Consider the following 27,714-nt stretch of genomic DNA (forward strand, 5'->3'; position numbering starts at 1 on the left):
GCGCTGTCACCGCGCCGGTACCGGCGGCCATGGAGGCGGAGGGCGGCTCGCTGGGCCCCGGCGAGCGCTGGGCGCCGGTGGGCGCCGTGTCAGCGGAGGAGGAGGAAGAGGAGGAGGAAGAGGAGGACGAGGACGCAGGGGGCGGGTCGCCGCAGTCGGTGCCGCGGCTGCGGGCCGAGCGGCGCCGGCTGCACGGGGCGCTGCTGGCGCTCGCCTCGCACTTCGCTCAGGTGCAGTTCCGCCTGCGGCAGGTGGCCCGGGCCGGCCCGGCCGAGCAGCAGCGCCTGCTCCGCGACCTGGAGGATTTCGCCTTCCGCGGCTGCCCCGCGCCGCTGCCCCACGGGCTGGGCGCCGCCCCGGTGAGTGCCCGCGGCCGGCCGGAGCGGGGCCTTGTTTGGGCACGGAGGGCACCGGCGTCCCGTGGCTCCTGGCCCCGCGCCGCCCGCCCCGGTGTCGGTAGGTGCGCGTGTCCCGGCTGGAGCCCGTTAGCGCTGCCGGGCGGGGGCTCAGCGGCGGCGCTGCCCGCGGTGCTGCGGTTGGCACGGAGATTGGTGCCAGGCTCGCTCGGGGCCCTGCCGACTCGGAGCCAGCTCGCAGGGACGTGCCCTGAAGCCCTGAGTGGTGTGTCACCGCTCCGCTCCCACCTGCGGCACAGGTGACTCAGAGGATCTGCGATATGTGCACGTTATTTACATACACGTTATTTGGCCACTTTCTTCCTGGATCCCGGCCTTGTGGGATGGGGTGTGGGTGCAGGAGGCCTGGAGAAGCACTTTCCTTTCCCTGTCAGACGAGGTGATGTGGCTGGCACCTCTCCTTGGTGCTTAGACACATTTCCTTCTCAGGCTGGTTTGCAGTGCTCGCTAGTGAAGTGCATGGAGCTGCAGGAAACATTCCTCATGTCACGATCCTGTTCTCTGGGACCTGACTATGACAGTAAGTCTTCAATTTGATTTACTGGTAACTTTTTTTCAGGGTGAGCAAGAGAAGCAGGAACAAATTGAGGTCCAGAAGGAGAAGCACAGAGAGCTGATCCTGCAGCTCAAGACACAGCTGGATGACTTGGAGACCTTTGCTTACCAAGAGGGCAGCTATGATTCTTTGCCACAGTCTGTGGTTATGGAAAGGCAACGGGTAAGGCTCACAAAACCTCCTGTATTTCCTAGCCCTGGCAAGCCTTTTACAGACTGTAGATGCTTATCAATCTGTATTTCTTGCTAGCAGCTGAATTAGAGTGTCAGGAGTTTGTTTACACACGTGAACCTGTCCTGTGTCTTTTGCAATTATTTCTGTGCAGCAAAGGCATCCTATTTCCAAGCAAACGTCTGGGAAAGGAGCACCCTGGGCAGCAGTGCCACCTGGTGAAATCATGCTGCTCGTTTGTATTTTGCAGATGATTATAAATGAGCTGATAAAGAAGCTGGACATGGACTTGAGCGAAGATATCGCAACGCTCTCTCCAGAGGAGCTGCGGCAGCGGGTGGATGCTGCCATAGCACAGATTGTAAACCCAGCCAGGGTGAAGGAGCAGCTGGTGGAACAGCTGAAGACCCAGATAAGGGACCTCGAAATGTTCATCAACTTCATTCAGGGTCAGTGATGAGTTTTTGGATGAGCAGACCGAATTGCTGTGTAATTCCCTGGCACAGTCATGAGCAGGGAGGTCACAGTTGTTGGAAACAGCTTCTGGGTCACAGAAAAGTACAAATCTCTCTAAACTGATGGTGAGGAAAAGGATAGAGTGGCAAAAGAGGTCCAGAGAGGTCTAAGGAATGTTGCCCTTAATACTTCGTATACACAGCTGAGATGCACAAATGTGAAATAATGGTGTGAAATCCTTGTTGTAGATGAAGTTGGAAGCTCTGGTAAGACGGAAGATGGACACTGTGACTGCGGGGGCTCCTACAAATCCAGCACCCAGCCTTCTGGGAACAGAGGTGGGCACCACTGGGCTTGGCACTGGCAGCACAATTCCAGCTATCCCTCCCTGGAGTTCTGACAGGCACAAACCAGCCATACTCTGCTTTTTCCTGGCAGCTGGTCTCTCTATTTCCCCAGCTGCACTGCTGAGGGCCTGTGTCCAGTTCTTTTACTCTCCCCCTATGTGATCCTCAGAGTAGTCACTGAACATGTGGCAGAGAGGGTGGGATTGGTACTCAGCAGGGGTCAGGAAGAGAAGGGACTGCTGATAGTGCAAAACGCAGACAGATCGAGCTGACACACTGTAATTCATGCTCTTCAAGCTCTGAACTCTGTAAGCTGGGGGTGGTTCCAGCGTTCTTCAGAGTTTGAGACTTCCCTACTTACCCCATGAACTTACTAGAACTAAGTAGTGTAGCATGAGGCATCTGCTGCTAGTCAGAATGTTGGCCTGATGGAATTTGCAGACATTTACACTCCCTCTGTATGAACAAGCAGCTCTGTTGACTCCCTAATGAGAGTATGTTTTTCTCTTTTCTAACCTGGATAGTGAACCCAGAAGATGCCAAAAGGATGCAAGAAACGGGCCTGCAGCTCATGCGCCGTGTGCTGGCTGTGCTGCAGATCTTTGCTGTCAGCCAGTTTGGCTGTACCACGGGTCAGATCCCCCGCACCTTCTGGCAGAAGGACCAAGACAACAAGGACTTCTCCCCCTTGGTTAAGAAACTGGAGTTGTCGGTGGAGCGGGTGAGGCAGCTCGCCCTGAAACACCAACAGGCAGAGCAGGTTGTCTGCCCCTCTGAGCTGCAGGACGTCCCCCTGGGAGGCAGAGACGAGCTGACTCTGGCTGTGCGCAGGGAGCTGACGGTCGCTCTGCGGGACTTGATGGCTCACGGGCTCTACGCCTCTTCCCCCGGCATGAGCCTGGTGTTGGCCCCCATCGCGTGCCTGATCCCCGCGTTCAGCCCCTCGCCGCGGACCATGCACCCCTGGGAGCTTTTTGTCAAGTATTACAATGCTAAGAACGGACAGGCCTTCGTGGAATCCCCGGCCCGCAAGCTCTCCCAGTCCTTCGCCTTGCCTGTGACAGGAGCGGTGGCCACCACCCCCAAGCAGAGCCTGCTGGCAGCCATCCACACGGTGCTCACGGAGCACGGCCCCTTCAAGCGCAGCGCGGACTCTGAGCTGAAGGCGCTGGTGTGCATGGCACTGAACGAGCAGCGCCTGGTCTCCTGGCTCAACCTCATCTGCAAGTCCGGAGCTCTGGTGCAGTCCCACTACCAGCCCTGGAGCTACATGGCCAACACGGGTTTCGAGAGCGCGCTCACCCTCCTCAGCCGCCTGAGCAACCTGAAGTTCAGTCTCCCGGTTGATCTGGCTGTTCGGCAGCTGAAAAACATCAAAGATGCTTTTTGATGTGTTTTTATTGTAGATCACCCATTTCCCACAAGTAGGCAGCTCTTGGGCTCAAGAAGCCTGGCTTTTGTAAAACCCAAGTTTGTCTCTTTGATACTTGCTTTTAGGGAAATCTTAGAGTGTTATGATGCTGGAACTGTGTGTTGTCCAGGGCTGCCCCCGCAGAGCTGCTGGAGGCTGCGAGCTGAGCAGCAGCAGCTCCTTACCCCAGCCCTGCTGCTCTCAGGGGCAAAACTGCCTTGCCCAGCTGCCAGTGAGCGTTGAGGGCGGGGGGGCAGAGGGCTGGCCACGGGGACCTGCAGCTGAACTCCTGTGTGGTTATTTCTCACCGTCTGTGCTCTCCGGGGTGTATTAAATACCGCTGTAGTGCGAGCGAGGCGAGCCCTCCACCGTGCCGTGTGCTGTGTCCCTTTTACCGTGCCGGGGGATGGGGAGGGCGGAGACACAGCGCGGAACTGACGCGGAATCTCGCCGTGAAAGGCCGGGGCGCGGCCAGCCCTTCCTTTTTCCGGCGCGGGCGCCATCGCGGCGGAGCCTCGGTGAGTTGCGGGGCGGGCGCGGGATCCGCCGCCATCCGCGGGCGCGGCGGGCGGGGCGCGGCGCGGGGCTCGGCCTGACTGCCGGCTGCTGTGTCCGCAGAGATGGGGAAGTTCATGAAGCCCGGGAAGGTGGTGCTGGTGCTGGCCGGCCGCTACTCGGGGCGCAAGGCCGTCATCGTCAAGGTGAGCGCGGGGCTGGCGCGGCGGGGCCGCTCCGGTTGCGGCTCCGCGGGGTCCGTGGGGTCGGCACGGGCGGGGGGGTCGCTCCCCGCGGTGCCACCGACGCCGCGGCCCCGTGTGTTTCAGAACATCGACGATGGCACCTCGGACCGCCCGTACAGCCACGCCTTGGTGGCCGGCATCGACCGCTACCCGCGCAAAGTGACGGCCGCCATGGGCAAGAAGAAGATCGCCAAGAGGTCCAAGATCAAGTCCTTTGTGAAGGTTTACAACTACAACCATCTGATGCCCACCCGGTGAGTGGGTGCCCCCGGCAAGCGCTGCTGCCGGCGGGGTTGGAGGAGTCTCGGCTGCTTCTGGGGATCGCTTTTCTTGTGTGCTCTGGTGAACGCTCGGAGTCACTGAGGCTGTTGGTGTCGTGGCTGTGTAAACGTGAGGCTCGGGCTCTGCAAAAACAGGGAGTTGGAGGTCTGAGGCTGAGGGGGTATACTTCTGGAATGGAGCAGCTGGCTCTTAATTTAACCACATGGACCTTCTCCTTGCTCAGGGAGTGTCAGCAGATGAGCATTTGAAAGAGCTCTGTTTGGGACTGGCAGAGCCATTTCTCCCAGTGCCCTGGAGCTCTCGGAGCAGCTCATTAGACCTGTGCATCTCTCAGGAAGCGGTTGGCTGTTTTCTTTATAGGCTGAACTGGGGATCCTTTAGTGGTTCAGTCATTCCTTAACTGAAGAAGCTTTAAGAGCTCTAGCCCCTTGACCTGGCACTAGTTAGACTGCTCTTGGCTCCCTGCTTGGTTTTCAGCCCTGTGCCAGGTACTGTGTCCCTTTCAAATCATGCTGTTCTTTTGCCCAGGTATTCTGTGGATATTCCCCTGGACAAAACAGTGGTCAATAAGGACGTGTTCAGGGACCCTGCTCTGAAACGCAAAGCGAGACGCGAAGCCAAGGTGAAATTTGAGGAGAGGTGAGTTGGGAGCTCGTCTCTTCAATGGTGTTGGTGCTCATCCCCAGGGCGAGGACTTTGGTGGCTGTGCCACAGCCTGGAGTCCCCAGGTTGGCACCTGTGCCCCAGCTTCCTTGCATGCACGTTTGGTGAGCATGTTCCTTCTCGCTTGTCTGTGTGTGCAGTGTTGTGCCAGTGCAAACAGGGCCTTTCAGGTGCCAATGGGTGCTCTGGCATCCCACTGCCAAGTTCATCTGTCACTGGGCTGAGTGGCCTGGGGTAGTGCTTATGGTTTTCCTAGGAGTGCTTGGGTTACTGATTCCTTTTGGTTTTCTGTTCAGAAGCTCCTTCAGAGGAAGGAGCTGTGTGGCCTCAGACCCAGCGTGTCTCGGGCAGCCCCTGCGCTGTTCTCTGAGGGCAGCTCCCGGTTACTGCCCTCCATGCAAGGTGTCCAGTGGGATGGCCATGTCCTGTGCTCGTGTCCGTGGGGGTGGAAACCACCACAGGATGTGTGTCCTTCATGAAGAATCTGGAAGCTGGCACTTGCTTCCCTTAGAGTTTCAATATTTAAAGCAAGTCTGGTTGCAGCCTAGGCTGGAGAGACCAAGTGATTTATCTCTGAGTAAGCTGGTTGCTGATTCTTGTCTATCTGGGACAGCTCAGGTGCAGGTTTGGTTGTGTTACCTGCTGGTACAGAGCCTTCTCTAACCTTTGTGTTCTCTTCCAGGTACAAAACCGGCAAGAACAAGTGGTTCTTCCAGAAGCTGCGATTCTAGGGGTGTAACAAGGTTGCATCAATAAATGTTTATTAAAAACCATATTGTTATGTTATTTAAAAGATAAAAAAAAAAAGCAGTGGTCTTTGTGGTATGGTTTTGCTTGCTCTGTGTCTCTAAGAGCTGGAAAGCTGTGGCTGTCCAGGTGAGTGTCAGCACCTGAGCCAAGGGTGCAGGTATCATCTCTGGGACTGCCTTGGGGTGCCTCCTGCACTGGGAGGGGGCCAGGGCTGCTCTCCCCTCCTGCGCCTGTAGGCTGATGTCATTCCTGCCACACTGGAAATCTCGTATTCCCAAAACTGTGATGATTCCTGTAAGAGAAAAGGGGTGGAAGAGGGAAGGTGGATGGATGATTCCAAATGTCCACTGAGTGCAGGGTGATTCATGTGGAGACCAACCTGAGGGTGGTGCTGGCTGAGGTCACCTGGGGAGAGCAGGGGGCTGGCTCGGGGTGTTAAACCCGAGAGTGGGGCAGGAAGAGGTGGTGTATGTATATTATCTAGGTATTTATTTCCTGCTCGGTTCTGCGCCGGGACAATCGGATGTTTGGGGGAGGCGAGTTCCGCGGGGCGGGCAGGAGGAAGTTGGGGTTGGTGGACGGGGTTTGGGGCCGTGGCGGGGCGGGGGGGGAGCCCGGGCGGTCCGTGCCTTCCTCCGGCCGGGGCGGGGCGGGGCGGTGCCGCGGAAGCGAAAGCGAAAGGGGAGCCGGTGTGGGGCCCACGGGCAGCGGACACCGGGCAGGGAGGGCTGCCCTGGGCTCCGGTCCGTGCTGCCACCAGCGCCGCGGGGATGGACTCGGAAACGGTGAGGAGGAGCTAAACCGAGGGGACCTGCGGGTTGGGGGTCGGGGGGGGAGGCGGCGCAGAGCGGCTGAGACCCCTCTCTTTAGGACTCCTTCGTCCGGCTGCACGACGGCCCGGAGAGTCCCGAGCGGTCCACGGTGCAACCGGGAGAGGGGATGGATCGGCTGGATCCCGACGGCCCGGAGAGCCCCGAGGAGCTCCGGCGGGAGATCGAGCGGTTCAAGGTGCGTCCGGGACAGAGCGTTGATCGGCTGGATCCCAACTGCCCGGGATCGCCCCAGGATCCGCCCAGCCGGCCCTGGCCATGAGCTCGAGTGTCTTTTCCTGGACTGTGAGCCAGAGGCGGTGGAGAGGGCTAATCCCATGGAGAAGAGAGCCGGTCCTGGGATCCGGGCTCATTCCCAAAGGAGCAGCCTGTGCTGGGACTGGGTGGCCAGTTGGGTGGCACAATGTCTGCAAGGGTCTTACTGTCTGATGGTGCTTCTCACAGGAGCTTTACAGTCTTCTGGAGCAAGAGTGTGTAAAGCTACGAACGGCCAAGGAAGCTGCAGAGCAAAGGACACAGGAGCTGAGGAAAGAGGGAGAAATACTGCATAAAATTATTGAGCATCAAATATCTTTAAACAGAGACGAAGAGAGAGCCCACCAGGTTGGTGTTCAGAGGATGTGTCTTTGGCTTGGAAAGGCGTGGGGGGTGGAGGGGCTGCATCACGCAGCTCACTGCTCTGAGGTCTCTTTGCTCTGGCTCTCGTGGAGGTTTCACAGGAAACAGGCCCATGCTGGGAAGTGAGGCAGGGCCATGGTGGTGAAGGGAGAGCTGTCCTCAAGGGCAAGGAGCCAGGGCAGGGCTGCAGGTGGTCACGAGCAGGAGAATGGTGTGGGTGAAGCTGTGTCCAGGAATAATGCTGTGCTGAGAATGAGAGGTGTGCTGCAGCCCCTCACGTCCTGGTGTTCCCTTGCTGCCCCCTCTTTCCTTCCTTCCAGATGGACATTTTTGTAGCACAGGAGAAGAACACCAGACTGAGGATGGAGAAGCAGGTCCTGGAAAACAAACTGGAAGAACTGAAGAGGCGCTCCCAGGGTGATCTTGTCATGGTAATAGATTGTGTGTGTGCACCCAGGTCTGCTGACAAAAGTGCAACCTGGCTGGAGAGGCTGCAGGCAAATGCAGCTGGGCACTGTGTGATGACTGGCACAGCTCCTGCTTGTGGCTCCTTTTCAGAGCCAGGAGCTCCAGTCATGGCTTTGGGACTCCAGGCACAGCCAGACCCTAGGAGAGGCTCTGCTGAGGCTCTCCAGCTGTTTATTTTGAGCCATGAGCTTGAGACATGCCTGCGCAGGGTCTGGTCTCCTCCAGGTGCTGTCTGTACTTCAACCTAGTTGCAGTCCGACTTGCCAGAGAAGAAAATGGTATTTAAGGGACTTGTAGCAAACAAGGACGACATGAACAAACTGATGCTCACCCCATGGATCCGCTACCCTCTTCCAGGGGGCTCGGCTCTCATCACCTTTGAGACGGCAGAGGGTAAGTGTGAGAAGAGCACTGCCCTGGCCTGGTGTCCTTCTCAATCACTTTGGGGCCTGCACTGTGTCCCCTCCAGGGCTTGGTGCTGCCCCTCCACCTGTGTTGTGTGGGGCTCCTCCCCAAAGCATTGCCTGCACCGTGTCCTGTCCCACAGACCACTGGGAGCAGGCAGTCCCTGCCCTGTGCTGGGGGCTCTCCCTGCTCTGTCCTGTCCCACAGACCACTGGGAGCAGGCAGTCACTGCCCTGTGCTGGGGGCTCTCCCTGCTCTGTCCTGTCCCACAGACCACTGGGAGCAGGCAGTCACTGCCCTGTGCTGGGGGCTCTCCCTGCTTGCAGTGGCCCAGAGGATCATAGAGATGAAAGAGCACATGGTGGAGCTGAGCTGCTGGGAGGAAGTAGAGGACCTTGACCAGTGCAGAATACGAGTGCAGGCAGCACCTGTGGAGATACTGCTGCCATCTGCCCTGGAGGTAGACCCTGAGAGCCTGCTGCATCCCAGCCACAGAGCTGCCCTGGGCACAATGCTACCCCCTGCTCGAGCCTGCCACTACCAGGGCACTGCCACCAGCCCTGCTCAGTGCTGCTCCCCTGAGCTCTGGGGCTGGTCTTGCTCTGGCGCTGAATGGCCTGTGCCACTCACAGATCAGGCTGACTCAGAGCAGCAGGAACATCCTTGTGTCTGACCTGCCCAGCCTGGACATCCCTGAGGAGGCACTGCTGGACAAGCTGGAGCTCTTCTTCAGCAAGAGAAAGAATGGGGGCAGCGAGGTGGAGAGAAGGGAGTTCCTGGACGACTCTGGCCAGGTGGTGCTGACCTTCGCACAGGATGGAGGTGCGTGGGGTGTGCTGGGCTTGGGTGGCTGGCAAGGGTGGAGCAGCCCAGCCTGTTCTGGAGGGAAATGGATAATCTCCTGAGGGCACATGTAGCTGTGTCAGAGGAACAGGGAAGGCACAGTGAGCCTAGGTTGTCCTGCCTCCCCTGAGACTATGCTGGTGTAGGTGAGCTTGACAATGAGTTGGGCAGTGTCAGCCTTGGTGCCTGTGCCAGGGACATAACGTCCCTTGGACCCCATAGGGGGCCTGGGCAGTTCAGGGCTCTCCTCTCTATCTTCAGTGGCAGAGCTGCTAGTTGAGAGAGGACGCATCCAGGTTCCTATTATGGGAGGAAAATATGAAGTCAAAATATCACCATACATGAATGGAGACATCACCGACTTGCAGGTAAAGGCACAAACCCTGAGCAAGCAGCACCTGCCAGCCTGTGCCGAGGCAGCACACGTGGGGGGGCTCCTGAAGCCCCTCTCCCTCTGCCACCACACAGCTCACACCCCTAGCTCTGTCCAGCTCCAGCCCTCCCGCTGCCCCAGGACTGTCCTGCTCTCTGGCATTCCCGATGTGCTGTCTGAGGAGTCCATGAAAGACACCCTGGAGATCCACTTCCAGAAGGCCAGCCGCGGCGGCGGGGAGGTGGATTCCCTCGCCTACGTCCCGGCAGGGCGGACGGGGATGGCCGTGTTAGTGGAGGACACCCAGGGCTAGTCCTGCTCAGCCCGAGACTGTGGAGCTCCGTGTGCCCCCGGGCACGGCGGGAATTAAAGCATCTGGCGAGAGCACCGTGTCTGTCGTGCTGGGATCGGGACGGGATGGGACGGGACGGGAGCTGCGTGCAAGAGCCATCGGGGAGGCTGTGCCCTTCCCGGGACAGGGTCGGCGGCGGGGCCGGGCTGTCCCGCGGGGCCCGGGGAGGTGCCGGCTTGGGCGGGGCGGCCCCGCTTTCGCTTTCGTTTCCCCGCGGCGGCGAGGCCGGAGCGGGGCCGGGGCGGGGGCCGGGTAGGGGCCGCAGAGCCGGGGTGTGACGGGGCGGGCGAGGGCCCGGGGCGGCGAAGCGGGGGAGCCGCCGTGGGGGCTCCCGGGGGGGGGGGTTTCCCGAGGGCGCGGGCGCTGCCCCGCGGGCATGGCGGGCCGCACGGTGCTGGTGCGGGGCCTCCCTGCCGAGCTGCCCCCGGACAGGCTGGCCGACAAGCTGACCATCCACTTCCTGCGCTCCCGCAACGGCGGCGGGGACATCACCGAGGTGCAGGTGCTGCCCGGACCCCCGCCCTGCGGCCTCATCACCTTCGAGGCGCCGGAAGGTAAGGGCCGCGGGACCCTCGGGGGCTCTGTCCTGCTGTCTCCTGTCCTGCCATCCCCAGCCCCTGTCCCCACAGCCCTGCTGCTGCCCCTCAGCTGGGCTGACGCAGGTTCGGGTGGCTTTTCCCACCAGTGGCCCAGAGGATCCTGAAGCTGAAGGACCACGTGCTGGCGATCGGAGGGATGCAGTACCCACTGGAGGTGACCCCGCACACTGAGTTGCTGAGCCCCGATGAGGTACTGAGAGGTCACGTCAGCTCCAGCTGCTTCCAGGCAGGCTCTGTTGCCTGGCAGGCAGCTCGGGAAGGGGGACCTCGCTCTCTCCTTTCAGCTTAATTACACTTAAATCCATTTTTATTCGTATTCAAAAGAGGATTAAAAAATTTAATAATTTCTATGCTAATAGCACGGGCAGGCTGTGCTCTTGGTCATCTGGCATTCGTGCCTGTCAAAGGAAGAATAGTCAGGCTGGAGGAACAGTGCACTTTTCCCCAGTCCATCTGGTGCCACATGGGGGATCTTGTTTGTGTCTTTGCCATGTCATCAGTGTATTGTTCCTCTCTCCTCCTCAGGAAAGCTTAGGGTACAGACATGCTGGTGTCTAGGAGTCAATGGAGTGTTCTCACCTCTTCCTCCATTTTCAAGAGACTATAGCAGTAGCCACATCTCACATTTTCATGTCTGAGTCCCAAAAACAAGGCCATGGGAATTAACCTGGCCTTGCAGACCTTTTTGCAAGCCTGTGGTGCCAGAACTGCTTCAAGGTCTCCAGATGAAGTTCTGCAAAGGGCAGGAGGGCAACTGCATTTCAGATGCAGAAACGACAGTGGATTTCTTGGGTTTGGGCTGTTTGGAGAGCTCCCAGTGGGTAAAAATGCAGCCACATCTCTGTGTGACTTCCCCCTCTCGTCCCTTGGTTGCAGAAAGCTTTTGGCAAGTGCACAAGGTTGAGGAGTTGCTTGGTCTGGGTCTTTCAGTCCCGACTGTGTCAGGCTCCATCTCTTGAAAGCTGGATGCTGAGGGAGAGAGATGGAGGACTGGTCATCTCTTCTGTCATAATAATACAGGGGCCAGGTGCACTTGCCTTCTCTTGTGCCTTGGAGGGAGGGTTATTTCTGGTCCTTGCTCTCTCACTCCCTTGCTATCCACTTGCAGGTCTTCATACGTGCGTGCATGACAATTGACTATGGCAAGCTTCCTACTGGCAAAACCCTCCTGAGGGACTTGCACAAGGGCTACAGCAACGTGCAGTTCAACTTCGATTCTAAAAGCACACACTGCGTAGTCCAGGGCCCGTTCACTGAGCTGCAGGCCTTCAGCAGGGACCTCCTGGGCAGCCTGAACCTCGGGAGCAAAGCCACTGGGGAGATCCTCCTGCCAGGGGCCAGCCACGGGGCCAAAGAGGTGGGGATGCATCAGCAAGTGCCTGACTCCACTGAGCCAGCAGAAGAGACAGCAAAGCTGCCAAATTGGGACCAGGTGCGTGAAACGACAGCTAAAGTCCCATCACCTCGGGGCCCAGTGGATGGGGAAGCTGCTGAACAGGCAGAGGACTTTTCTCTACTGATGGACTTGGACATCTACTTGTACATGCAGAGGTTCTGCGCTGCCCAGTACCAAGCTGTGCTGCGCCAGCATCACGTGGACGTGGTGGATGTCAGCAACGATGGCATCGCCATATTGTACCTCCAGCCATCTGGAGGTCTGCCTGGGGACATGGAGGCCTTGAGAGAGGCCCGCCTGGCCCTGCAGCAGCTCTACCAGCAGCTGGAGGTGAGCCTGCGCAAGGAGAAGATCGCCAAGAGAGGGCTGGGAGTGGACAGCCAGGCACTCAGGGCTCTGACACGCGACCTGCAGAAGCTGTATCCCCAGTTGCTCTGCCACGAGGACACGAAGCAGATTTATCTCATTGGAAACCTCGTGGATGTGTCCCAGGCCAAGCAATACCTTCAGGATTCCATCACCAGGAGAGGTGCTGCACGCACAGTTGACATGCTGAGCAGCCACCAGCCCTCACGCCCCACAGCCTCCAGCACCACAGAGGCTTCGCTACATCTCCCCAAAGTGACTGTGGACTCCTCAGTGACAAGGCTCAACTCAGGCAGGCCAGAGCTGAAAGGTGAGCTCAAGCTAGCTGCCAAGTTCAGTGCCCTGAAAGCTGACAGGTCTCAGGCTGGCCAGGGAATCCTGCTGAATCAGGACTCTCCCCCAGAGGGACAGGTGCAGCTTTCCAGGAAACACTCATCAGATGCTCCTGGTCTGAGTGACCCAACAGCACTGACCCAGAAGAATCAGCCTCCTGTCCCTACAACAGCTGAGGTTCTGGGCTCAGCAGCAGAACCTCAGAAGAACGACCCCACAGAACGGGACCGTGTCGAAGGAGGTGTCAGGCTCCCAGGGCACAAGGTGCTGTCGCCCCTTGGGGGCAAAGAAAACGGCACTTCACAGCATCCTGGGGACTCTAAAGGCTCAGGTCCCATTGGGCACCACTCCCTCGCTGGCATCTCCAGCACCTTTGAGGTGACAAGGACCTCTTCTGCTTTAGGCTCCAAACCCTCTGCATCCAGACCTCAGCTGCGCCGCTCCAACAGCTTCTCCCTGCCCAGGTTAGAGGGAAGCGACAAGTCCCGAGACAGTGGCGGCAGCAGCAGGGTGAGTGAGGAAATGAGCCTGGACTTCCTGCAGTGGTCTTACCTGAGAGACGCCTGCCGTGTCACTATTGACGAGCTGTGCAGGGCGGGAAAGGTGCAGATCTCGGAGCGCCGTGCTGGGGACTGCACGGTGCTGACGCTGCAGGCAGAGGACAGGAGCAGGCTCTTCCAGGCTAAATGGCAGGTGGAAGCTCTCGTGCAGAAGTGCCCTGACCTGGTGTGTCAGCGCCTGAGCTACTCGGACCTTGCTGTGGATGGACCAGATGACAGCGCCCTGAGTGAACTGTGCAGCCTCCTGCGAGGAAAATCCCTCCAGGTTGGACTCCGCAAAGACAAGTACAAGCTGTATCTTGCCTTCCCCAAGGAAATGCTGCCAGGAGTGACTGAGGCCTTCCACATGTTTTCCTCCAAGAGGCTACATGCCCTGAAGTCTTCATCCGTGTCTCCAGGACCAGAGAGTACAGGGCAATCAAGTGTCATCCAGCCAAGTAGAAGCCAGGACACGGTGCTGGATGCAGCCCTTTCCAGCAGCCTGGAGTCCCTCCAGATAGGCCTGCAGCAGCTGAACATCAGCAGTCAAGCAGCCCCCACTGATATACTCAGGGCTTCCCGGGTGCCAGAGACTGAGGAAAAGAGGCCCCCCAGTCCTTGGATGTTCCAGCAGGCAAGGGGGCAAGAGGAGGCCAATGGCCGTGTTGATTCTGGGGCTGGGCAAGGAGGAAGCAGCCTGCTGAACCCTGCTGCAGGGGATAAGCCAAGTCCCACTGGTCTGAGGGAGTCCCAGGAACAGCTGAAGACAAAATTGTCCCTGGGGGAGCCTGACATCACCCGGCTAAAACAGGTTTTGCCAGACAGATTCCAGTTTGCAAGAGACAAAGGCAAGAGCAGAGGAGGCCACCATGAAGTGATGGGACAGCTGCGCTCCCCGGTCCCTGCAGCTGAGGGGGCTCCTCACTCCCTGCCCACATGGCTGTACAGGGCCACGGCTGCTGAGCTGCCACCAGCTGGGGCCCAACAGGCACCTGCAGCAGAGCCCAGGGGCCAGGGAAGGGCACAGCAGGAGGAGCCTGACCTCCCATCCCAGCAGAGAAGAGATTCCAGCCTCGGACAGGAAAGCGGCACGATTCCCCCGGGCCAGTGTGATGCCTGCCAGGGCTCAGGGGTGACCTGCCAGGGCTCCTGCGGCCATGCCTTGTGCAGGACGTGTTTTGCAGCAGACAGTGTGCAGCCAGCATGCTGCAGCTTCTCCTCAGCCGCCCGGAGTCCCAAGATCCGGGGGACATTCAAGATCTCCTCTCTGTCTCAGAGCCTGCCCGGCTACTATCGAGACCTGACGCTTCAAGTTGCTTACAGTATCCCTGATGGCGTGCAGGGGGTAGGTACCCACCCTGGGGCTTCCCCAGCCCGCCACAGCACACTCAGGGGGTCTCTCAGGGTGGTTGAGGTGAGGGCAAGTGCGTGTGTGTGTAGCTGGGGGGAAAGGGCAGCCCCAGGTCCTTACCTCACGTGGAGAGCAGCAGAGGTGTTGACCTGTGCAAGGCAAAACGCTTCACACTAGGTTTGGGAGCAGCTTGTTGCTTTTGAAGAGGAGCAAGTGTGATCTGGTTTTAGTTGACAGTGCCTATCAGCCCCTGGGGACTGTGGCCAGTGGTGTATTTTTCAAGCTGGTGCAAACCTTAGAAGTCCCCTCCGAGGAACAGCACTCCAGCCATTGTTTAAAATGCCTTATTCCTGTTCTAAGGTTGGGGATCCTCGCCCAGGACAGTCTTACAAAGGGGGAGATTTCTGTGCCTTCCTGCCTGACAACAAGGAAGGGCAGAAGACAGCACTGCTGCTGAAGAAAGCATTTGAGCATGGACTGACATTCCAGATCAAGTCCTGCAACGGAGAGGAAAGAGTGACATGGGGCCTTATCCCACACAAAACCTCCTTGAGTGGAGGCAAAGCCAGGTATGGCCCATCTCATCCTAAGCTTCTGGGTATGGCTGTGGGGTTTTTTTAGCAATTAAGAGGAGAACTATGGGCTCCAGCTCAACAAATCCCGGCAGGGGTGGCTCTTCCGTGCTCCCACAGTGGCAGAGTTGGTGCCTCGCTTTGCTTCAGCTTGCAGGGCACATCAGCAGGATTTACAGCCCTTCCCTCTCTGCTCCACAGGAACGGCTACCCTGACGCCCAGTACCTCCGGGAGGTCCGTGCAGTTCTGAAGAAACTGGGCATTGCATGAGACTCCTGTGGCCACAGCCCATGGCTTTGCTTCGCCTTCCCTTCCTGCTGACAAAACTGCAGCTTAATAGAGACAGCTGTTAATCCATGGAGCTCCTGTGTCCCCCGTAGGTAGCCAGAAATCTGCGCATTAGCGGCAGCAGCACCTCCATCCCTGCCCCTAACAGGCCTCAGTGTAAGTGTCTTCCACCTCCTGCAGCCAGTTCAGCTGCTGCCAGAGCCAGGGCCGGAGAGAAGCTGTCATTCATGTCTTCATGCCTCAGCAGACAGCCCCATGCTTCAGCTCCTCTCCAGCCCCTGCTCTGGGACCAGCAGGTGACCTGGTACTCTCTTGGGGAAGAACATTAACAGCTTTCAGCACCTGCAACAGCTGCCTCCCAGGGACAGTCTCCAAAGTGGAGAAACGCAAATAAAAAGGATTTATTCTCACGTTTGGTAGTGGTTGTTCATGGCTTGTCTTGCCCTCAGCCCGGGCTGGCTACAGAGGTACCTCAGACACAAAGGGCAGAGCTCAGCTAAGGGCTTCACAAACAAAAAGCACCATAGCTGCCTTCCAGAACAGCGCCTTAGGAGCAACAATTAACAGTTGTGTTTCAGAGCAGAGGCATCTCGTGCTGGGAGAGTTACAGTTTATCAGCTGAACCTGTCCAGAGGCCAAGCTGAGGGCAGAGGGTTCACGCCAACAGAAACCTGAGCAGTGTCCCATGGACGGTTTTGTTATGCTTTTAATTACCATCTGAAACACATAAGGCATATGGTAACATTTGAGAGAGGAGCATTACACATAATCATGTAAACATCAGGGGCACACTTGCTTTCTGTCCAACTTGGTTACACGCACAAAGCAGAATAGATATTTTTAAACAAAGGTTTTCCACGTGTCTGTAGGATGAGCATCACTCATATCGCGTTATCTGCAAATCAACATGACTCAGACAGTACAGACCACACCGTATGTTGTAAGAGGCTCACTCAGAGTCTAATGTGTTTCACGTCATGCTCATGTACTACTTGCCAGTCACACACTTTGCCATCACGAGGGCTCAGCACACCAGAGACTTCAGGCAACCAGTGGTGTAACACCTATGACAGCAGCTGCCAGTGGGCCAGAATTCTGCACTAGCTGAAGCCCAAGACCCACAGTGCTTCTTACTTGTCCCTGGTCAATCGATTCTAATTTAAGACAGGTGTCTGAAACAAAATGTGCAGCCAAACTCCTTCCCACAGCACCTGGAACGGGCTGTGTCCCTCTTTGCGAGTGGAGGCCGCCTCTGCTCCCTTCCCCTCCTGCATCCAGCACCTTCAGAGAACCCAAACAGTCAAAAATGTGGCAACAGCTGCCTGCTGGAGCCAAGGAGTCGCCCTTTATGCAAGACCAGCAGCACCAGTCTGGGAGAGGCACTCGCACAGGCATCCCATGCTGAGCCCCCTGTGGCAGGCAGGGCTGGGGACCCCTCCTCTGCTCATCGGCTCCTTACTCACACTTCCCACTTGTACTCCTCAGGGCAGAACCTTGGAGTCGGACAATCAGTAAAATAAACATTAAATTGCACTTCTGATAGCTGGAATGGCACACGTGATTAAGCACAGGAATCTCCCAGTTCTTCAGTAGCACAACTTTGCCCTAAACAAGCAACGCTGAGTGGAATGGTTTTTATAGTGGGGTTTGTTTTTGCTTTTTGCTTTGGTCCTTAGTATACAAACCTGCTGGTTAACCTGATTAAGACCTCTGGAGTTGTTTTTACGTAGGTTCTACACTTACTGTCCCATAAAAAGTAAAAAAAAAAGAAAAACAAAAAACAACCAAGAGCACCCACCTAGGGCAGGACACTGAGCAAGGGCAGAGGAGAGCAAGGTTACATTTAATCTTGGTCTTTCTGTAGAAAACACTGTTGCTACCAAGGGACACAAAACAGCCAGTGCTGAACTCTAAGGAACAGTAACTGTTTGGCATTGTTCCTGCCCTGATAAGGGCTTCAGGAATTTGTATGCAGAAGACACGTGAGCAAGATACCCGGAGAGACTTGGGAACAGGGATTGTTCCCAGAGAGCCAAGGCTAGGGCAGCAGATAAAGCCTCACCCCAGGACTGCCAGGAGCCAAACAGCCACCCTGGGGGGGACAAGGGCTCTACAAACAGGTCTTCTGGACTGGGGAGCACAGAACCACCAGGACAGCCCTGGAGAGGCTGGAACACCTGGGAAGAGTACGGCTTATTCATAGAAAGTCCAATGACATCACCAGTGTTCACAAAAGAGAGCCAGCAAGAGTCAAAACAGGATTTTGGCAAATAGACCTGGCCAGAATGGGAAAAGGCCCCAGTGACTTCCTAGTCATGCAGCAGAAGGCACTGAGATGCTGTTTCCTGTGGGTCAGGGGGGTCCGATGGGAGCCTGTGAGGCTCCTGGGCCACACCACCCAACCAAGGCCACCCATGTAAGGCACTGAGCACGTGCTTGACCCAAGAGTAAAGCAGGGGAGAGGATGCTACTGTGAAACACACTGGGATAGTTTTCCTTTTCACCAGTGAGTAGAACCTGAAGATGTGCAGGGTTGTGTGTGCCATTTGAGCACGCTGCTCTGTCACCAAGGTGAGGTCCAGTTTCTCAGAGGAACAGGTCCAGACTTTCCGTTTCAGCAATTTGGACAGTCCTGATGTCAGACCTAGTAAAGCAGCATTAAACACTGTTGGATTTAATCTAAATTAGCATGACAGGGCAGACTGAAAGAAGCAGCAAGATTTTGGGTTCAGACAGATAAGAAGTTGTGCTTGAGAGTTCCATCAGCCCACATTTATGAAGTTCAAGAGATGAACTGACAAGGATCTGTGAGAGGGTTCCAGCACTCCTCTGAGGTGGTAGGGAAGAGGGTGGTTTCAATATTTAAAATAGCCAGGTAAGCTGTGCCTACGCATTTCTAAAGAACATCTGGACTGAGCCCAAGCTCCTGATGGACAGGAGCCCTGCTGGAGGACAGAGCATGCTGAGGAAGAAGCCACACTCCTCCCCTGCACAGGACCCCCAGCCCTGCATGGGCTCTCTCGTGGGCCAGGGGGGCAGCGTGCGGGGCCCTGCCCCCAGCAGGCACCTGCCCTCCTCCTTGGGCCCTGGGCCCTGCCCTGGGGGTTGGTTAAGCAGGACTTCTGGTTGCAAGGTTTTGCTCCTGGAGCCTGAGTTCTTCCATGATGAGCAGCCCTTCTTGGTGCCCTTGGGTTTACCTTTTCAAATCCAAAAGTAAGCCCAAAAGCCCACAGCACCTACAGTCTATGACAAAGCCTCGAAGCAAGTACCAGCAGCACCAGAGTTGACTGGGACTACAAGCAGGGTCCAGCAGGAAGCACCACCCAGGACTCAAGGTGCTCACAGAACTGGGCCTGGCTCTCTGCACAGCTCTATTTTCAAATGCCCAGAAGAAAAGCAGAAGAGAAACAAAGTTCTGCTATAGGAGGAACACCACAGGCAGCTCCTAAACCCTCAGTGCTGGAAGAGAGCCCAAGGGTCCCAAGAGTCAAAGATCCACGAGAAGAAGAGTCAAGCCCTACTGCAGCACCCCAAGCTGGTGCGAGCGTTCCCATCTCGATGAAGTCCAATTCAACACTGCAGCCCTTGGAAACCCAGAGAGGAGGGTGAAGTTTAGCCTTAGCAATACCAACTTGGAGCCCAAGATAACAAAGCGCAGAGCCAACATCAATTGTTCCAGTCGTTTGACACAGTTGAGTCCTTACGGTCTCCAAGAATCAGACACGGTTCAGATCTCTCTGTCCAGTTTGGAAATAGAAAATGGACAAGATCAAGTTACCTAATTGAAACTTTTTTTTCTGCATTCAGACACAGCCCAGCTCAGCCTGTCAGGGTATTTGCTGACTGTAAAGAGAAGTAATTAAGTGTGGAATGCCACAGACTCCAAATTGCCAGGATGGTCGAGGCAAAGATAACATGAGTTGTTACTATCTGACTGTGTTAGTGGCCTACAAAAGCAGAGGGGAAAGAGCAGGGCTAGTGTGAACAGAAGAGAAACCCCTGCTTGAATTAAACTAGGCCAGCTGTGCTTTGGCTGTGGAGGAAACACCCTACATTTGGCCAATTCTCTGCTGAACAGGCTTCACAGAGGTGACACTTCATCAGGGCTCGGTTTCTGCAGAGATACTTGGCAGTTGCTACAGTAGATTGCGCCATGACTTTACAGTGACAGGCTGTGCAGTTGTTAGTCACCAACTGCCTGGAAGCTTCAGCTGCACTGTGAGAAAAAGTAAGGTTAGTTTGGAAATTCAGTAGAGAAACAAGTGATTAGAAAACCGTACAAAATAAACAGCCTTCAAAAGAGAGAGCAAGAGGCATATCTGGCAAAGGGTCAGTCACAAGAGCATGCAAACCTCATCTGAATGATAACCATGATGTTCTTGTACTGGTGAAGATGGAAGCTACTGATCTGTCCATTTTCAGGTCCCAAAGAGATCAGGGAGTTAAACCGTGAATTCATAATCTGCATACATCTCTTTTCTTTAGTTCTCTGCCTTTTTGGATTCTTCCTTCGGTGCTTCAGGAACCAGGATGACTTTTCCAACATTCTTCTTTTCTTGCATCTGCCTCATGGCCTCTGCCACCTGGAAGCAAAAGCAATCTGGTGAGATCCCCACCCACCCTGCACGGTGCATCCATGCCCTTCCTGGGCCCCTCAGTCCACCCAGGCCAGTCTAAGGGATAATCCAGAGGCACCTTTCCCTGCAGTCCAAGCAAGTGCCAGGCAAGGAATCAAAGTTTTCCTTAAGCCTTTCCATAAGACTAGGTATCAGGTACAAATACTGACTGCTGCTCCCTTCCAACACCCTCGTTCTGCTTCACTGCCTGAGCTCTTTTTCACTCTTAGAAGGGCAGCAACGTCCTTCCCATCTGGTCTGCTTAATTACAGGGTGCAGATTCGTGGCAGACTCCAGTCTGATGCACAAAACAGCCCCTTCCTGGTTGCTGCTGCCCATGGAGCACAGCTGAGCACCTGCCCTACTCCACAGGGACACTGTCTGGCATTGCCCAGCTCTGTGCACTGGAGCAGAAGAGCGCAGCCACTTTACTCACCCATAGCATCTTAAAAGGAAAAAGGCACTGAATGTATGCAAATAGATGGGTATTAAACATTTCCAGCAGTTCAGCCCCCGTGAACAAGGTGCTCACTCTGAGTGGCTGCCAGCCTGTGTGTTAGCTCAGACTCACCTGATCAAAGGGCCATACAGAGTCGATTTTAGGCTTGATTTTTCCTTGGCTGTACAGGTTAATCAGCTTGGCTACGACGCTTCTGAGAAGCTCAACTTCTTCATGCATATATCCCAGGTGGTAGCCACACACTGCCTTGTTTTGTTGTAGGAGCTGCAAGGCATTGATGCTGAACTGGTTCCACCAGGTTTTAGCCATAGCCACGAGGTTCCTCTTTTGCCCAGTGAGCAGGTTTGCTACCCCTAAAAAGAAGGCAAGCCACAGATGAGCTGGAAGACAACATGAGAGGCAACAGGCATCCCATGGAACAGCTCAGACAGTGCACAGGGGAACACCAACTCACTGCCCAGTGATGGACAGAGCTGAGAACTGCATCACACGAGGCTCTGCCCAGCCGACCATCAGTGGAAACAGGCACCTGCCTCAGCCTCAAGGTAATCCAGAATCTGGATTATCAGCACTTGTATATACCACAAAAATGTAGAATTCCTTTCTTCATCCCTCCTAAGGCAGCAGCAGCTAGACTGGAGTACTGGCAGAGACAAGAAAGGGTTACAAGTGCCATCCAGGCAGGCTGGCAGGACAGCTCTCCCCTTCTCCTACAGCCCTGCTTCTTCAGGGGAGTCACACACTGCAACGGCTGCAACAACAGGAGCAGCACACTGGTGCAAGTGTCTGGAATACCACTGGGGATTGTGTGAAGGCTTTGTCTGTGGGACAAAATCACAGTGTTCCAGAGCTGGGGAATGGAGAGATAAGTATTCAGTAACCTCAAACCTCATCACCCACACATCCTCTAGAAGAAAAGCAAGGCTGTGCATTAACTCAGCCTAGACAAAGCAGCTGTGCCTGTGTTCCTCCCTGAGGACATTCCAGCTTCCCCTGCAGGCACTGGCTTGTACTCAAAGAGAGATCTTGTCCTGGGAGGGAAGAGCCTTGGAGCCCTGTAACCAGAGCTCTGGGGACAAGACACAAATCTCACTCCCCTCAGTGCCTCACCCAGGGGGAGCATCCTGCAGAACTCCGAAAAATAACAGGACTACAACACGCAGAGCGGTCAGGAACAGCGATGGTCCCTGACAGCACAGGCACGGAGCAACACAAAGCATTCCCGTGCAGATTCCACCCTGCCACCACCTGGTCCCCCCTGCACAAGCCCTGGCAGCGGGCACGGGGCTCACACGTACCGTAAGTGATGACTTTGCCCATCGGCTTCAACAGGTTAAAGGCTTTGGTTGTATCGGATCCTCCAAGCGGGTCCAGGACAATGTCAACACCTAGAGGGAGAACTGGTATCAACTACAAGTTTCTTTGCACTTGAAAGAAATGCAAGACAGTCACAGAAACCCTCCACCACGCAGTACCTTTGGGAGAGATTTTCCGCACCTCCTCTGCATAATCCATCGTTCGGTAGTCAATGGGGTGAGCAACTCCACTCTCCTTGAGTGTATCGTGTTTGGAGGCAGACGCCGTGCCAAAAATGGTGACATTTTCTACAGTCTTGCACAGCTGGATGGCAGCAGTTCCCACGCCACCTGAAAACCGGCAGCGAGAAAGACTCAAGAAGCAGAAAGCCCCAGCAGTCAGAAAAGCCTCTGAATAGGTAAATTATCCCTGTTTGAACTGATCGTGCACTGGCAACAGCCTGCAGAATAAAGGCTCTGCCTGGTGAGGTTGCTGCCTGGGATACACTGGGAGAGACCACCCTTAGCTGCTGGGAAATGGGGTCAGCATGAAGCCTGCATCTCTGCCAGGTGACATTCTCTCAATCCAGCCCCATTACAATCACTTCCTTACCCACTCCACCCGTTTGGAAACTGCATGGTGAGGCCAAGAGTCTCAACACGGGCTGTCAAGAGCCATTTACCTGCAGCCATGTGGATGAGGACACTCTGGTTGGGTCTCAGGTTTCCAAAGTCAAACAGGACCATGTAGGCAGTGATGTAGTTGACAAGAAGAGCAGCTGCTTCCTCAAAGCTCATCCCCTCAGGCATTGGAAAAGTCTGACTGGCCGGCACATTCACCACTTCTTGCCAGAGCCCTGACCGAGCCAGGACCATCACCTTATCGCCAACCTAAATTCAGAGGACAAGCGGGTCTAAAACAAGCTCAAGGCTAACAGAAGCCGTCACAGCCTTGCCCTTGGCATGCCACAGCCAGTGCATGCACGCTGTTCTCTGTGCAGAGGTTTGCAGGGACTGCAGGAGCCCACGGCATGCACTCTGCTCATCGGGAGACTGCAGCACAGCACCTCTCACCACAGCCTGAGGCACACACCACTTTAGGTGTGCAGGCACCTTGACTGCAGGCACCCCAGGCACCCTGACCTGTACCCAGGGTGCTGCCTGCCAGCTGCCCAAACAAACAGACCCCTAACGAGGCAAGAGGGATGAGGTTCATGTCCCGCCCTCCTTGCTCAGTTTGGGAGTCTGAACACTGCTGAACGTTTCTGCTGCCCCTTGTAAGATCATCCTGCCAACAGGCAGACGCCTTGGGGTGACGCTTAATAGCATCAACCCTGGAAAATGCATGTCCAACCCTAGGGAAACCTCCTGGGTCTAAAGAACACGGCCGCTCCCAGCTCCTCCCCGTGGCTCCAGGCCCTTAGCCCGGCCCGTCGGGGGGGCGGTGGCTCTTCCTCCGTCCCGGAGCGAGCGGGACGGGCAGGGCCGTCCGGGGGATTCCTCTCCTTTGTCCGGGGCCTTTTGTCCGCCGCCGGAGCCTCCGCGGGCGGCATCGGACGGGCCCCTGGACCGGGCTGAGCGCTGCTGCCGGAGCCGGCCAGCCCGGCACCGACGGGGAGCCCCGACCGCGGGGCGGCTCCCAGAGCGCCGGTGGAGCGGCCGGGGCTGGGGCAGGGCGGGATGGGAGCCCGGAGCGCGGCGGGGCCGCGGGACCGCCCTCACCTGTCGGTCGCGGACGCCTTCGCCGACGGCGCGGACGGTGCCGGCGCACTCCATGCCGGGGCAGACGGGCGGCGGCGGCAGCCGATCGTACAGGCCCTGCCGCGCCATCAGGTCGGCGAAGTTGAGGCCGCAGGCGCGGACGCTCACGGAGACCTCCCCGGGCCGCGGGCCGGCGCCGCGCCGAGCCTGCACCTTCAGCTTCTCGTAGCCGCCGTAGCCCGTCAGCACCAGCGCCCGGTGCTCGGCCGCCTCCCCGCCGCCCGCCGGCGGATCGGGGCTGGGGGCCTGCTCGGGCTCGGGGGCGGCGGCGGCGGCCGGGGCCGGCTCGGTGGACATGGCGGAGCGGCGGGAGCGGCGGGAGCGGCTCTGCGGGCGGCGGCGGCGGCGGCGGCGGGCGGGGAAGAGCCGGGGCGCGGCCGCGGGGCGGGGCGGGCAGCGCGGAGCGGCGGCGGCGGCGGCGGTGGCGGCGGCGGGCGGGGCTGTCCCGGTCCGCCCCCCCGAGCCTCGCCCCGACCCCCGGCCCGTCCTCCTCTCTGCCTTTTTTTTTTTTTTTTTTGTCCTTTTTGTTATTTCCACTTTTTTTGTTCCGCTAAATGATTCCTTCCGAGCGAACACAGTGCTCGCGTCCCCTTCCTGGGGACAACACCGGAACGGCAGTTTTACCGGAGCATCATCTCCCTGAGTTACTTCTACAATTTATAACTGCCCTGCGGGGCCGCGCTCCGGGCTGGGCTGGCCCCGGGAGTGCTGGCAGCTGGGGTTGCTCAGGAAGCAGAGCACAAAGGCAGGAAAGCAAGACAGGAGGGCAGAGCCTGGGGCAGGCTGCTCATCGTCTGGCTCTGCTGTGTGGCAGATTTATGCGTGTTTGGGTGGCTGCAGTGGGAACAAGGAGGAGACTCATGTCCAGTTGCACGACAGACCACAGTCCAGCTTTACCTTTCGCTGTTGCTCAGCGCTGAGAAATACAGATGCACCTTCCATATGTCTGGGCATCTCTCACATCCCAAATTAGGAGGAAGCGGTCAAAGCACAATTCTCTGTCTTCCACTGCTCTTCCTAGGAGCTTTTCTAGATTCTCTTCTTTTAGTGATTTATTTTCACCGTTGTCAGGGCTCTTGTGATGGATGAAACATGCTGGCCTGGAGGGAGCCCCTACAAACCTCAGAGACGAGGGGATGACCCCCAGAAGAGGTTGAGAGCAGTAGATGAAGGCAGTGGATTTGGGAAGTAAGATTCCTCTTCTGCAAGACTGCTCCTGCTGTGTGCAACTCTGGAGCAGACTGGACAGGGCAGGGACATTTCTGCACAGTGGCAAATCTCTGTTGTTGGGCAGGACGATCTTCCTGCCTTTGTCTCTTTTGTGTTTCTGAGTCAATCCTTCCTTATCAGCTCAGTAGTAACATTTTTCCTTGTAATCTTTGCCCGTTTTCCTCTGTGTCCTGCTGAGGTGGCTTTCTGACTTGAAGGGGCAGGTTTAAGGTCAGTTCTGGCTCGCTGCTGCTCTGGAGTTGTTGTGAGTGAAGCGCTGCTGTTTTGGGGAGCGGGCAGGGAGGTGCTGATATTCTGGAAAGTGGACAGGGAGGTGCTGGTGTGGGGACATGGGCCAGGCTGGCACACTCAGGGCTTGCAGAACTGTGACCCCCAGCACAGCATGGTGGCTGGCCATGGCCAAGGGAGCATTAACCAGAGAAAACTAATTTTCCCAGTGGAATTGATGCTCACTGCTCTAGCCCATTTTCCAGCAAGCTCTCCAAATATGAGCGTTCACTGCACAGGTACTGGGCCCTTCTGAATGGTGCTGACTTGTGATTTGCAGCCAGAGGTGAGCACAGGCCACCGAGGTAATTTTTCTCATTCTTTCTCTGCCAGACACTCAGCTTTCCAGCAGCCCTGCACCTCCCCCTGAGCTGCTGTCCTGCTCTTTCCAGCCTCCTGCTGCCCTCCCTGATCCCCTGAGAGGGGCTGAGGGGGATGTGCCACAACTGGAGCAGTGCCAGCTCCCCTGCCTGGCCCTTTGTTACACCTCCCTTTATTTCTACACAGGGCTCTAGCAGTTCTTCTCCTCTGCTCTCAAGGACATTGGAACAATGAACAGGCAGGAGATACAAAAGCCTGGCAGCGGTTTGCTGGTCAGAAGGCAGCTGCCTGTGTCTGCTCCCAGGGCTCTCTCAGGATAGAATCCCAGAGGCCCAGGCCCACAAAAGCCTCCCCTCGCATGGTAAGGCTGCCTGAGACCCCACTGGGGGCCAGGGTCTTGCTGCCAGACATGATGGGGCTCTGCACATCCCCAGAAAGTGTTGAACTCAATCTTATTTATATCTGGGTTTGTTGGCAACTCAAGAGAAAGATTCCTTCTGCCTCTGTTCTGTATTTTCACTGTGTTATCTGCAGTGTTGGGGAGCACAGAGAGGTAGACACAGACAAGATATCCCAGTTGCATCACACGTACCGGGAAAGCTGTGCCTCCTGGGTGACACTGTGCCTGTATCACGGTAAATTACATTTAGATTTGACAGGTAGAGCAGCAGGTGGAAGAGATCTGACACAACCCCTCAGACACACCAGCCACTCACAGCCACAGTTCCCTGCACTGCCGTTTTGATCACGGAGACAACGGGGATGGTTGTCAAGCGGTAACTGAAGCTCAGGGAATGGTGGCTCGTTCCTCACGCTGGCAGCAGGCTGAAGAAATCCTCCCAGCACAGAGCATTATCCTCACAGCGCACGGGGCTGCAGCTGCTCCAGCCTTTTCCTCTGCACAACGCCGGCAGCAGAGGCTGTGGGTGTGCAGCGTGAGCAAACGGCACAGCTGGCACGGGGCCGCTTTCCAGCTGTGCACGGAGCAGCATCCCACCCCGTCTGCCTCTGGAGGGCAGGCACCTTCTCCACTGTGGTCCTTGGGGAGAGCTTGTGAAATGAGAATGCTCCTCCTTAACTCCAGCCTTCCACCGCAGCATCAATAATTTACCGGCAGTTATAGTCCCCCAAAAATTACAGGCTTAGCACATCCGTGTGCTGTGCACCCGTGAGAAACCTGTTATCTGTCAGTGTGTTTTACCTTGCTGAAAATGCACAGGCTCGCCTCAGTGTGCTCGCTGTGGCTGTCAGGGGTACAGCACACAGGACATGGCCTTGCCTGGCATCAGGAGCCGGTTTTCTCTGCATCACTGACTGGGCCAGATGAGCCCTAAGGAGAGAGAGGGGGGGAAAAAAGGAGCTGCCCACCTCCACAGGGTCCAGATCACTGTCTCGATACAGAGCAATCTGCAGCAGTAATGAAGACATTGTGCCTCCTCAGCCTCTAACACACATGCTTTGACTGCAGTCTTTCCAGCAGAAGCCTTGGCAGCTGAATGGCTCCTTGCTTTAATCCCTGAGATTGCTGAAGGATGCTGCTTTCATCTGATAGCATTTATGGACTGTTATAATGAGCTTTGGTTTGCTGAGATAAATTAAATTGCTCACCCAGAGGTGCAAACTTCATTAATGCCAGCAGTGAGTCAGATCAGCACTATTCTAGCCCAGAATGTAAACAGGCTGGACACATGAAAAGGGATTTGGCTGGGATTTTTTTCCTCTTTCTTTATTTAACCGTCCTAATTGCTGCTGATTTGTATCTTTTTGCTGCATGTGTTCAAACTCTACTGCTCTTCCACCTCTTTATCTTTTAGGGGAAACCATCAAATAACACACCACTTAATGATTTAACTTCGAGTGTTCACAGTTAGTAATACTCTGCAGCCTGGCCGGGAAGGTTTCTGACTCTTTAACATATATGACAAGCCCAAAAGGATGGAATAATACACACATCATAAAAATCCAGGGAAAGGTCACTGCATGATGTGATGAACAGGAGCTTTTTTCTGTGCACCTCTCACCAGGTGTACGTGTGCACCTTGCAGGGACCACACCCGTGCAACAGAGTACAGGTACATGGTTTGCTCAGTTCATTTCACCTGCTCACCAGATCTGAAATTATATCCAGAGCCTTGTAAAGGACCAAGCTTTGGGGCTCTGTGCACGAGAACAAGACGTCACAGGCTCCAGGTGTCAGGCTGCAGGTCCTTTGGTGAGGGTTGGTTTCTCCCAGCACCTTTTCCCAACACAGGTCCTGAAGACGTCTTCCAGTTTCTTTGCAAAGGAAACGACACAAATATAACACAATAAAGTTGATTCATAATAGCAATTAAGACCCCTGAGAATGTGGATCAGCAAGGGGGAATCCAACCACTGGAGAAGTATTTTCAGGAGTAAATGTGTGAGAGCCATCTGTCGCCCCTCCATACGCAGTGACAGCCACAGCATGTCTCTGCAGCCTGCTCAGAAAATTCACACCGTGCTGATGGGTTTTTGAACATGTCCTGCAAGTGTCCTGCCAAAAGGTGCTCTGCACCCAAGGGGACGTGAGGCTCAGCGGTGATGCTGCCCCAGTGGCTCTGAGCAAGGGCAGCAAGTACTGCCCCTCCCTGGGGAAGGCAAACGTAGCTGTTGGGTT

General features: G+C 56.2%; 4 protein-coding genes and 1 long non-coding RNA gene across 7 annotated transcripts; 4 read left to right on the forward strand and 1 right to left on the reverse strand.

The window, feature by feature from the left end:
• Positions 1 to 2: 2 nt before the first annotated feature.
• RUNDC1 (RUN domain containing 1) lies at positions 3 to 3,453 on the forward strand. Its single transcript, XM_027896065.1, has 5 exons — positions 3 to 359; positions 976 to 1,134; positions 1,394 to 1,592; positions 1,848 to 1,937; positions 2,471 to 3,453. Exons 1-5 carry the CDS (start codon positions 30 to 32, stop codon positions 3,334 to 3,336), a joined length of 1,644 nt encoding a protein of 547 aa, XP_027751866.1. The 5' UTR covers positions 3 to 29; the 3' UTR covers positions 3,337 to 3,453.
• Positions 3,454 to 3,817: 364 nt separating this feature from the next.
• RPL27 (ribosomal protein L27) lies at positions 3,818 to 5,815 on the forward strand. Its single transcript, XM_027896074.1, has 5 exons — positions 3,818 to 3,875; positions 3,976 to 4,058; positions 4,182 to 4,351; positions 4,908 to 5,018; positions 5,725 to 5,815. The coding sequence occupies exons 2-5, from the start codon at positions 3,978 to 3,980 to the stop codon at positions 5,771 to 5,773; spliced, it is 411 nt and encodes a 136-aa protein (XP_027751875.1). The 5' UTR covers positions 3,818 to 3,875; positions 3,976 to 3,977; the 3' UTR covers positions 5,774 to 5,815.
• A 643-nt stretch (positions 5,816 to 6,458) lies between these two features.
• IFI35 (interferon induced protein 35) lies at positions 6,459 to 9,704 on the forward strand. Of its 3 annotated transcripts, none has more exons than XM_027896069.1 (10): positions 6,459 to 6,577; positions 6,663 to 6,679; positions 6,746 to 6,800; positions 7,067 to 7,225; positions 7,561 to 7,671; positions 7,957 to 8,101; positions 8,440 to 8,573; positions 8,746 to 8,935; positions 9,218 to 9,324; positions 9,448 to 9,704. In XM_027896069.1, the coding sequence occupies exons 1-10, from the start codon at positions 6,563 to 6,565 to the stop codon at positions 9,640 to 9,642; spliced, it is 1,128 nt and encodes a 375-aa protein (XP_027751870.1). In that variant the 5' UTR covers positions 6,459 to 6,562; the 3' UTR covers positions 9,643 to 9,704. The 3 variants fall into 3 exon arrangements, with proteins under 3 accessions (XP_027751870.1, XP_027751869.1, XP_027751871.1); XM_027896070.1 differs by having other exon boundaries at positions 6,470 to 6,577; positions 6,663 to 6,682; positions 6,749 to 6,800; XM_027896068.1 differs by having other exon boundaries at positions 6,469 to 6,577; positions 6,663 to 6,800.
• A 4,267-nt stretch (positions 9,705 to 13,971) lies between these two features.
• LOC114063611 lies at positions 13,972 to 15,280 on the forward strand. The gene is made up of 3 exons (XR_003572586.1): positions 13,972 to 14,259; positions 14,626 to 14,834; positions 15,039 to 15,280. It is a non-coding gene; the product is annotated as an uncharacterized LOC114063611 (long non-coding RNA).
• Positions 15,281 to 15,814: 534 nt separating this feature from the next.
• On the reverse strand, positions 15,815 to 23,555 carry VAT1 (vesicle amine transport 1). Its single transcript, XM_027895995.1, has 6 exons — positions 23,220 to 23,555; positions 22,181 to 22,388; positions 21,678 to 21,848; positions 21,501 to 21,590; positions 20,314 to 20,555; positions 15,815 to 19,709 (listed from the first exon to the last, which is right to left on the reverse strand). The coding sequence occupies exons 1-6, from the start codon at positions 23,553 to 23,555 to the stop codon at positions 19,608 to 19,610; spliced, it is 1,149 nt and encodes a 382-aa protein (XP_027751796.1). The 3' UTR covers positions 15,815 to 19,607.
• Positions 23,556 to 27,714: the final 4,159 nt, after the last annotated feature.

This window comes from Empidonax traillii, unplaced genomic scaffold (genome assembly GCF_003031625.1).
Source record: "Empidonax traillii isolate 1590-97213 ecotype Southwest subspecies unplaced genomic scaffold, ASM303162v1 scaffold476:size613836, whole genome shotgun sequence".
Taxonomy (NCBI): Eukaryota; Metazoa; Chordata; class Aves; order Passeriformes; family Tyrannidae; genus Empidonax; species Empidonax traillii.